This window comes from Orycteropus afer, unplaced genomic scaffold (assembly GCF_000298275.1).
Source record: "Orycteropus afer afer isolate SDZICR_OR568_19922 unplaced genomic scaffold, OryAfe1.0 scaffold00071, whole genome shotgun sequence".
Lineage (NCBI taxonomy): Eukaryota > Metazoa > Chordata > Mammalia > Tubulidentata > Orycteropodidae > Orycteropus > Orycteropus afer.
Genome location: NW_006921658.1, coordinates 2,497,070 through 2,508,808, shown reverse-complemented (window position 1 = coordinate 2,508,808; position 11,739 = coordinate 2,497,070). Strand labels below are relative to the sequence as shown.

General features: G+C 36.9%; 1 protein-coding gene across 1 annotated transcript in view; it reads right to left on the bottom strand.

Moving 5' to 3' along the window:
• The window catches only part of ZGRF1 (zinc finger GRF-type containing 1), a 169,624-nt gene that overhangs the window by 150,626 nt on the left and 7,259 nt on the right, over nucleotides 1–11,739 (bottom strand). Inside the window, exons 3-5 of the mRNA XM_042780931.1 lie at nucleotides 6,295–6,354; nucleotides 3,339–3,524; nucleotides 750–3,015 (exon numbers count right to left, since the gene is read on the bottom strand). Of these exons, the coding sequence (XP_042636865.1) occupies nucleotides 750–3,015; nucleotides 3,339–3,524; nucleotides 6,295–6,354 (2,512 nt within the window). The remainder of the gene's footprint in view (nucleotides 1–749; nucleotides 3,016–3,338; nucleotides 3,525–6,294; nucleotides 6,355–11,739) is intronic.

Genomic DNA, 11,739 nt, shown 5'->3' with positions numbered 1-11,739 from the left:
TATAGCACTGGGCAGATCTGCTATAAAATACCTCTTTCAAGTATTAGGAAGTGGAGATGTTACTTTGAAGACTGGGTTGCACTTGACTGGGGCCACGGTATTTTCAATCATTTTATATGCATGTGAAAGCTGGACAATGAATAGGAAAGACCAAAGAAGAATTGGTGCCTTAGAACTACAGTGTTGGCAAATAATACTGAAACTATCATGGGCTGTCAGAAGAATGAACTGTCCTGGAAGAAGTGAAACCATTTCATCTCACCTACTTTGGTCATGCGGTGAGAAAGGACCATTCCCTGGAGAAGGATATCATGCTTGGTAAGGTAGAGGGTCAGTGAAAAAGGGGAAGACCCTCAATAAGATGGATTGATAAGTTGCTGCAACGATGGGCTCAAGTATAGCAAGGACTGCGAGGCTGCTACAGACTCATCAGTGTTTCATTCTGTGATACATAAGGTCATTATGAGTCACAGTCAACTCAACAGCACCTAACAACTACAACAACATAATATGCATAGACTATTTCTGAAAGCATAAACAAAAAACTGGGTAATTCTGAGGAGTAGACTAATGAACTCTCTAGGAAGGAGAATTACTATTTTATTGTCCGAACAAAATTAATTTTATCAAGTATACGTATTACCTATTTAAACATTATATAATTCTTTAATGTAGCCCCCAGAAGCAAATATCTTCTAATCCTTTTGAGTTACAAAGAGAACAATCCTAAACAGACATGTCATTCTAACCTTCAGGACTGCTTTCAGGTGCAGATGTCTGCTGAAATCCTTGTTGTTTAGATGTATTTTTCTTTTGGAATACTTCCAAGCTTTCTAAAGCTGTACTGTGTTCAGACAGAGACCTTAAAAGGGAAATATTATTCACTAATCCAGAAAGTCCTGAAGAGTTCCCAGAATTATTCCAATCACGTTTGCAATTTTCAGCACTTTCTATTTCAGTGTGTTCATGGGATAAACTTCCAATCGTCCCCAAATCTTTAGATCCAGGACTATGTGCTTCTGGTTCTTTGGAAAAAGAACTCTTTTCTCTCAGAGGGTAAAAGGAAGTATTGGAAACTTGGGTAGTTGATTCATCAAGTGCAATATATTCAGAATGACTTTGATTGGTGTTTAATAGCTGGATACTATTGTCATTGCTAGAGGGTGATGAGAAAACCTGATCATCAGTTTTGTCCAAGTTGCTTCCCAAAATAAAAGGCTGAGGTTGAGTGTCTTCTGTAAATAGGGTATTGTTTTCAGGAGTCTGATCAGTGGCCACACCTAAAAACTGATGAATATGTAAGTTTGTTTCTATGCCTTTAAATTTATTTGAGAGTGAAACAACATCACAGTCAGTTTTGATTTTCTGGATAGATTTATTAGCATCCTCATTGCTATCTACACACATATCACCAGTCCACTCAGAGTCAAAATTACTTAATGTGTCACTAAACTCCTTTCTTTCTTTCCCAGTATTTTCAGCTTTAAAAGTTCCCGTGTCAAAATCCACACGAGTTCTAGCACTAAGCTGTGTCGGCAGAGTGTCTCTAGTAGGTAATGGCTCTATAGGTTTGCCACCAACAGACATTGAGAGAGGCAAATTTTCACTGCCAATTTCCTTATAGCTTTTATTCTCACATCTCTTTTGAACACATGAATTGTTATTAACCAACATTTCCTTTACCAAACATTCTGAGTCCTGGGAAATTTTGCTGCCTTCCTGTGGTTCTTCCTCGGTGTCACTGGTCTCAAAATTGTTCAGATTAAAAGTTATTTCCAAAAATGGCTGTGGTACATCACTCATAGGTTCATTAATACTATTAATTCCTTCATGATTAGCATTACTTTTAGAAAACATGCCTGAGCTATCATCAGAGATGCCAAAATCGTTACTTAGAGAAGATTCTATCTGTATATGCTCCCAGTCTGTCAGAGAAGACACTGGTTGTTTACATTCTATTTCTGGTGTCCCACATGTATTTACTTCCAAAGAATTTTCTCTGGTAATAATTGGTCCTTTTACACATACTTGGTCATTATGATTAAGAGATATTTTATTATTTCCTTGAACATGAGGTACTGATAATAAGCCATTATTTTCTGCATTGCTATAGTTACCTGGTAAGCTAGCACTTTTATTGGATGAAGTAATTTCAAAATTTACTTCCTGATCCCAGGAGGATGGATGGTTATCATCTACTTGCTTGTCTTCATTATACTTTTCCCCCATTTCACAATCTGTTTCAAAGAACTTCTTTTGTATTAAAAGGTCTTTCATATTTGCATTTATATCATCTTCCTGGACCTTGTGTTTCCTTTCTGTACCACTTTCATCTATATCAGAAGAATGTATAAGCGAACTCTGTGATGATAGATACATGGCCCATTGGCTCTTATTTCTCATGGCACTTTCTGATTGATGCTGGTAGTGTAAAGTTTCTATGCTCTTCACCTCAGTACACTTTTCTTGTTCAAATAAGCACTTTGGTTTAGCAGGGATTTTTATACTTTCTTGTGGATGGATTTGTGGAAAATGGTCTGTATTCTCAGAATTCAGTTCTTTACCTGTACTTGTAGATTTAGACTTCAGAAGGGCTAATATCTGTGCTTTGCTCCTGATGTTTTGTGAAATTCCTGAACAGTGAGATGTCAACCTATCTCTTTTCATAGGTTTATTGGCCACTAAAGAGTCTGCGTCCTTACTTACAGAGCTGTCGGCAGAGCAAAAATAATTTTCTCTACATAGCACTTCTGGGTAAATCTTAAAGGATGGAGTAGAGACAACTGAAGAAGAAAGCAAGTCATTTCTCTCTCTGTTCTTGTATGTGACAGTGTTGTTAGAGTCTGTTGGGATATTTTTTGTATCTTTCTGGCTAGCAGTAGAAAATAAAGGAGACATGCTATACAGTGGAGAAAGAAAAGTTGGACCAGGTTTCTTAGCTTCAAGTGATGCAGCAGGTTGTCCATTTTCAGTTGCAACCATTTTCTTTGGCACTTGATATGGCCCTAAAAAACCCTAAAAACAATGAAACAATTAAGACAATTACCTATTAAAAGGTAAAAAGCAGTACTTACACAGAGAAATGTTAAATAAAATAGCAAAAAAAAAAGTGTCTGTTTTGCCTAATGTAAAGTAATAATTAACATTTAAATCCACTAAAATAAAATACTAATTTTCATTTGTATTAAGAGTTTTTCTGATTAGGACTTATTTCCTTTCTACCTAAGTACACTATGAAGTACAATTTTAATGATAGAGTACAATAGCTTCAAAATTCACTGCTTCTTGAATTGAGTTCATAAATATATTTGATTTATTATTTCAACAGAGAAACTTACAGGAAACTTCCTTTTTAAACCAGCAGGCTGACATCCAAGTGATCGGCCAGAAGAGACAAACCTCCTTGACTTTAACTCTGGTGCTTCTTTAACGACATCGTGCTTAAGAGCTATGCTTCCAGCACCTTTAACCTCCTCAACTGTGATCAAGTACCGATCACTTTCTAAGTCATCTCCAGGTTTCACCTAAATTTTAAAGAATAAATGTCAAAATCATATACATTAATTATTTGATTATTTATGTGCTCAAGTAAACTCACCATACTAACACTGAACAAGATCCAATGGATGTTCAATAAATAGGTGTTGAATGAATGAATTTATTATTATGCACTGATTATTTATCAATAAGCACAATAATAATAATAATACAACAAAAAATAACCTACTCATTTGTTCATTAACGATACATATTGGAGGCCTATGCGAGGCCCTTTGTTACATGCTGGAGATACAAAAACAAGCAAGGAAAAAAGGCCTTTTAAGAAGTTCACTTAGAATCCATTCAACTAAGTGTAATTTTTTTTTTTTTTAATAAATTAAAGCTACTAAATATTAATTACATATCTTTATAAAATAAACTGAATTAGATACATACTCATAATTATTCTAAGTTCAACGTTAATACAAATTATTCCAGTTGCTTAAATAATCATATTCCAAAAAGCATTTTAATCACTTTAATGAATAAAATACAGCACTAGCCACCACCTGACTATAAAATAAAATTATCAATCTAGTTTGATAATAGACATTTGTATGAGATTAATATTTTACTAATGAAATGATTTATAAGATGAAATAATAGCAACAGCAGTTACCATAAATTAAGCACCAACAAAGATAGCACTCCTATATGCTCTTTTAATAAATGTAAAAATATTACACCCACTATTAATATCATGTAAAATTTCAAAATTAATTTATAAAAGTCAATACAATGGATCCCAACACTGTGGGAGAGAGATCCAATAGAGTTACTGCCTCAGGACCATAGTACTGGGGGACACCAGACTCAACTGGCACAACAAAATACATAAAAGCATTGCTCCACATCCTACATTGGTGAGTAGCAACTGGGGTCTTAAAAGCTTTCAAGCAGCCATCTAGGATGCAGCTAATGGTCTCCTAGCAATGGAAGTGAAGAAGAGCGCACAAAAAAAAAAAAAAAACCCACAAGAGCATTTAGAAGCAATCAACCCTAGGACATGATGGCCCTCGAGACCAGAAGAACTGGATGATGCCCGGCTACCAATGCCAACCACTCAGGAAAGGATCAAATCTGGAGATCCTGGATAGAGTGGGAGAGAAAACATGGAACAAAATCCCAAAACTCAATAATGACCAGAATTCTAGTCAGATGAAGCCTGGTGAGACTCCCAATACTATGGCCCTGAAATACATTTGGCACCTGGAATAAAACTCACCCCCAGGGGCAGGCTCTCAGCCCAACGTAAAGTGAGATGTACACGCAGACCACTCAACCCAGGATGCTGCACCCACACACTCAATGGTAATACATCCCCTAAAGCAATAAACCACGAGGAAATGTAGGACAAACATGAGTGCATAATTATGAGGGGCACAGGGGGAGTGTTGCAGGGTAGGGAGGAGACTGGGTTAGGGTTGGACATGGTGAATGGGAATGAAACTAAATGTACGTGTGACTCTGAATGTAAAACAAGCTCTTAAAAAAAATCAACACAATGGTAATAGCAATACATATTTTAACACTTTCAGAATCACTGTATTAAAGTGCTAGCCACTTTATGCAAGTTATTTCTGATCTTCAGATCAAAGTAAGGTTGTATGTGATGCACATTTTACAGTAGGCAATAATTTCAACAATTATAAATATAATTATAGATATTTGCGGTCAATGTCATGTAGTAGAGCTGTACTTCTTAAGTTTGAATCTCAGTCCCACCACTAGAACTCTATGAATGTGGGCAAGTTACTCAACCTTTAGGTACTACAGTCCTGAATTATAAAAATCATAAGGTTGTTGTAAACAATAAATGAAATATCTGAAACCTTCTAGAATAGAATTTGGCCAATAACAAATGTTCAAAAAATACTATTAACAATTATTAATATTAATACTATGACTGTACTTTTTTTTTTTATTGTGATTTGGGTGAAAATTTACAGAGCAAATATACTTTCCATAAAGCAGTTCACATACACTTTGTCTCATGACATTGACCACAATTTACCACAATGCAACATCTCTCCTCCCACCTCCTCCTGATAGTTACCTCTTCCCTGTGTCCATCCCTCCATGCACTCCTGCCCCTTGAGCTGTCTCCCTGTGCATAAGCAGACCTTCTTTCTCCCATGCTTATTCTCTCCAAGGAGTGTATCTACCTCAGGTAAATGTTCAACTCATATGCCTGTTTATTGTTTGGCTGGAAGCCACAGGTGTGCATTCAATTCCAGATCTGAAGGGCAGGTAGGGGCCATAGTCTCAGTGGTTCCACCAGGCTCCATCAGGCCAGCAAACCTGGTCCCTCCTCCCCCTTTTTTTTTTTTCCAAATGATTTTGAGTTTTGTTCCACATTGTTCTCCCTGTCTATCCAGGATCTCCTACATAGATCCTCTTCCAAGTGGTTGACAGTAGTAGCCGGGCACCATCTAGTTTTTCTGGTCTCATAGTCGTATAGGCTGCAGATGAGATGGTGTACCAGTTGCTAGGACTAGTTGTTTTCATGAATTTTTGGTTTTCTTCATTCTTCTTGGCTCTGGATGAGGAGAGACCCATCGTTGCATCTAGATAGCAGCTTGCAAGCTTTTAAGATTCCAGTCACTACTCACCACAGCAGGAGGTGGAACAATGTTTTGTGTAGTATATTATGCCAATTGAGCTTGATGTATGACTATACGTTTTAACAACATTCATAAAGCAGAGATTTTTTTTAAACAGTAATTCCACAATAAGACAAACACATTACAATACCTCAAGGTGCTTAAGAAATATGCTCTCCAGACAATCTCCTTTGTCATCATATAAAATTGCCTATATTAAAACAAAATGAATGTTAAAGAGAAACAGAATAAAATTCTACTTTTCTTATACCCTTCAACAGCACATCAAAAATTATATAAATAAATCACATAATAAAAGGATTACTCATTTTGTTTAACTTGACTTTGAAAGTGCATCCACTTCAAATGTCTCTTCGGCAGCTACTTAGTGCAAGAAACCAAAGGTATCCACATAAAAAACTGAAGAACTTAATCCCAACCATGAGGACCTTGGAATAGATTTGGAAAGGAAAGAGAAGTGGAATGCATTGTTGCTAGATGCCATCTACTGTTGGGAACCAAGAAAAAGACCCCCAAAAGAACATGATTGCAAGGCACATGTTCTAATTACAGTGAAGAGATGACAAGGCCTCTCTTGTGATTGAGTGTTTGCTTTTAGAGATGGCAAGCCCTCTCTGTGGTTGAGTGTTGCTTTAAGAGATGGCAAGGTCTCTCTCTGTTAAATATTTAATTGGCAAAACATCAAAGTATTAAAAGTAGATGTTATTCTCCATGTTTTTTATGTTATTGGGATGTCACATACTTTGCATCACTGTGTCCTACTAAACATTTATTGTTTTATACTCCTTATTCCTGAGAAGATTTCTGTGATTGTTGTAATGACCAACTGTTGTCCTTGAGCACACAGAGGAGTAAAACTTTAGCTCTGTGGAGAATAAGCTGACTGTATGACTTCCAAGACTAATGATGTAATCATATACAAACATATAAATAAAGTACAACAAAGGCATCAGGGGTCGCTCTCGCAGAACATGCAGGGCATCCGCCTGGCCCCCATTCCTTTTAAATAAAAAAAGAATAAAACTATTAATCCTTTCATGTTGCTTCACTTTGTGACCTGTGCGGTTTTGCTAGATGTGGCAATCTACTCATAGTGACCCCATGTGATGAGAGTAGAACTGGCCTTTTGGGTTTTCTAGGTTGTAATGTTTATGGTAATAGATCACTGGGTCTTTCTCCCACAGAAATACTGGGTGGGCTCAAATGCCAACCTTCTGGTTAGTAGCCAAGCAACTAACTTTTGCACCAACAGCGCTTCTGGAATGCCTCAACCAAACTCAGTGCCACAGAGTGAATTCCAACTCACACCAATCCTAAAGGACAGAGTAAAACTGCCCTGTGGGATTTCCAAGGCTATAAATTTTATGAAGCAAACTGCCACATCTTTCTCCCTGGAGTGGCCAGTAGGTTTAAGATGCCAACCTTTTGGTTGGCAGATGACCATTTTAACCACTACATCACCAGGGCTACTTGGAATGCATTAGAGAGGGGCAAAACATAAGGGTGGAGGAGTCATGGAGATGATAAGTGCTTGAGATAAGTCATCAGCATCGAAGTTAAGACAAATACTTATGAGGTATGATGGATAAGACTTACTGACCAACTGAATGTCAGGGGTAAAAGGAAAAAAAAAAGAAAGCTAAGGTGACTATTATGTTTCTGGCTCTCCCCTTACAAGTCTAGCCATCTTTTTTACTGCAGGTTTTCCACTAAATACTGGTGTTTCTGCCACTTTGGAAAGCATTCTGACAGTTCCTCAAAAGGTTAAACATAGTTACCCGTCTTGTTGTTGGTGGTGTTAGATGCCACCGAATCAGCACCAACTCATAGCAACCCTAAGTACAGCAGAATGAAACAGTGCCCAGTCCTACACCAGCCTCACAATATGACCTAGTAATTCTAGTCCTAGATATACTCCCAAGAGAAAGGAAAAGACATATCAAAAATTTGTATATGAATATTCATAGCAGCACTATTCAATAACAGTAAAAGGTGGAAACAACCCAATGTACACCAACTGATGAATGCGTAAATAAAATGTGGTCTGTCCATTCGATGGAATATTAGTCAGCAGTAAAAAGGAATGAAGGAACATTGGTGGCAAAACAGTTAAGCACTTGGCAAAAAGTGCTTAACTTTCATCGACCAAAAAGTTGGTGAATTTTCATCAACCAAAAAGTTGGTGAATTCAACCTACCCAGTAACTCTCTAGGAGAAAGATCTGGCAATCTGCTTCCATAAAGATTACATCCAAGAAAGCCCTATGAGGCAGTTCTACTGTCACATGGGGTTGCTATTAGTGAGAATCAACATGATGGTACCCAACAACAGAAAGAAACAAAGTTAAAAAAAAAAAAAAGGTAAAAGAAAAAGGAATCAAGTTATAACATCGATGAACCCTGAAAATATGTTACGTGAAAGAAGTCATTGACAACAGACTCCATATTTTATGATTCCATTCCTGTGAAATGTTCAGAATAGGAAAATGTACAGAAAGTGAATTAAAAAAGAAAGAAAGTGAATTAGTGGTTGTTTAGAACTAGGAGGTGGGGTGGGTAATGCATAACTAAAAAAAACCAAACCAAGTTGCCATCAAGTCAATGACAACTCATGGCAACCCCACATGTTGCAGAGTAGAACTGAACTCCACAGGGTTTTCCAAAACAGGTCACCAGGCCTTTCTTCCAAGGTTCCTCTGGCGGGCGGGGGGGGGGGGGGGGTGCAGAGCAGTTTGAATCACCAACTTTCAGTTAGTAGTCAAGCACTTAACTCTTAGTACCACACAGGAACTCCATGGGTAATGAAGTAGTGACTCGCCACAGGGTTTGAAGTCTCTTTTTGGGATGACAAAATGTTCTAAAATTAGATTATGATGATAAATGCACAATTCTGTGAGTATACTAAGAACCACTGAATTATATACTTTAAATAGATGAACTACACAGTATGTGACTTCTACCTCAATAATGTTGATAAGAAAAATAATTGGTATTCCAAGGGCTCTATCCTTGTTCTTCTACACTTCTCATTCTATTCTCCTTCTGAATGCTATCATCTATATACATGAAATGATGCCACATTTCTGCTCAAACCCTTCCTGTCTCCACAGCTCCCTAAGGATAAGGGCAAAAGTCCTAAGAATGGACAATAAGGCCTATACAATCTGAGCCCACATTAACTCTCCATCACTATTTCCTCCATTCTTTCTCTTGCTCACCATATTCCACCTATAGTGAACTCCTTGTGTAACCCACTAAACATACATATTCATTTAGTCTGTCTCCCCCATGTTATTTTCATGCAATTAGAGATTTGTCTGTTTTGTTCCTTGCTATATCCCTACAACAGTGTCTCACTCATAATGGGTACTCAAAAAATATTTGTTAAATAAATGAATGAATGACTCCAATAGCTTCAAATGTCATCTAAATGCCAGGGACTCTCAATCTATATCTGTAACCAAAACTCTTTGCTGAGTTCCTGGTCTATATACCCAGTTACTTGAGTGTTTCTATGACATTTCAAATTCATGTGTTCAAAATGGAACTCAAAATACAAAATATTCATTGTCCCTCCTTGCCCCTTAACTTGCTTTTCATTTGGAGATATTCTATTTCAATATCATAATCATAATACAGAAACCTAAAAGTCTTTCTGGATTCTTCTCTTATCTTCCATATCTAAGCTCTGAAGATCTATAATATTTTCATAACTTCTCTCTAATCCCTTTTCTCTAGTGCTATTGCTAATGCCTTCTTGTCAGATCATAACATTTGTCTAGATTATTCTATAGCCTCTTTACTACAAAGTTGTTGTTGTTATTGTTATGTGCCGTCAAGTTGGATCCAACTCACAGCAACCACTCCTTGGGTTTCTGAGGCAGTAACACTACGGAAGTAGATTGTCCAACCTTCCTTCCGAGGAGTGGCTGGTGGGTTTGAACTGCCAGCCTTCTGGTTAGCAGTCAATTAATTGCCTTAGGCACTATGCTACCAGAGCTCCTCTTTACTACAGTAGTCTTCCTAAATCCAATTTTTTATCCTACATATCTTTTACAATTGCTCGTGAAGTGATCTTTCTAAAACAGAAAATGATTATGCTACTCTTCTACTCATAATTCTTCAATGACTCCTCGGGATGAGGACACAAAGTCCTTTGTGATATAGCTCCTGCCCACCTCTTTAGCTTTATGTTCTTATCACTTCCCTACCTGGGCACTTCCTTCTAGCCATAGTTTAAGTAAATTACTTAGAGTTCCCAAAATGTTAGATATTGCTTTATTCTTCTGTGTACTTTTAAATTAATATAAAAAAATGGGTGTTAATAATTAGGTAATCAGGGAATATCTTATACTTAAAAATCTTGTATTATTTTTTTATTTTAGAAAGTTATATGCATAGTTTTAGACAATTTACACTTTAAGAGTATCTAATAGATTAGCCTTATGATTCTAACTTAAAATGTGTAATTGAGAAATTCATTTTGGATATATAACTTTTTCATTGGAAGAAAGGAGTATGTACATTTCACTAAGTTTATAAAGAGTATTAGAATACACGGTATCACTACAGAATTAGATTGCCCAGCCTTCCTTCCAAGGAGCTGGTGAGTTTGAACCACCAGCTTTCTCATTAGCAGTCAAATGTCTTAGGCACTATGCCACCGGAGCTCCCCAAAAAGACTATAAGACTAACTATATTTATAAATTTATTAGAATTAAGAGAGGCTGAAGTACTTGGGAAAGTTGTGCTTATTAGAGACAACTGAAATGTTAAAAAAAAAAATCAAATATGTTAAGTTTAATGGGAGCTCTGGTAGCATAGTGGTTAAGGCACTTGACTGCTAACCAGAAGGCTGGCGGTTCAAACCCACCAGCCACTCCTCGGAAGGAAGATGGGCAATCTACTTCCGTAGTGATACTGCCTCGGAAACCCAAGGAGCGGTTGCTATGAGTCAGATCCGACTCGATGGCACATTACAACAACAACATTAAGTTTAATATGTTTAAGGTAATTTAGGTATGTTGAAAGACAGATTACTTAAAACCATTTCATTTTTTCACTTCAGTTGATTGAATATTAAGCAAAGACCCCACTGAAAGTGATTGTTAAATTTAACTGTTGTTGTTAGATGCTGTTGGGTCAGTCTCAATTCATAGCAACACGTTTACAACATAAAAAAATACAGAATGAAATAGACTGTCCCGTCCTGTGCCATCCTCACAATCTTTGTTATGCTTGAGCCCATCGTTTTTGTTTATAAATTCAGTAGGATTTGTAAGTTAACCTGAATGCTTAAGACAAAACCAGGTTGTTGTTTTTTTAATTTGCTATTTTAATAAATACTAACTTTAAAAATAGTAGACTTTTCTATATAGAAAAGCTTCCCTTATTACACTAATAACCTCACAGTGACAAGCAGGATGAGGACAGACTATAGAGATCTTTAATTCGTAGGCAGAAGAGCATAGACCTCATTCAGGAGGCTAAAGATCTCATCAATGTGTCCTACATAATTAAGAGAGGCAGTAGAATGGTCAGAAGATACGATCTGGAGCCCAAAACCCCAAGTTCAC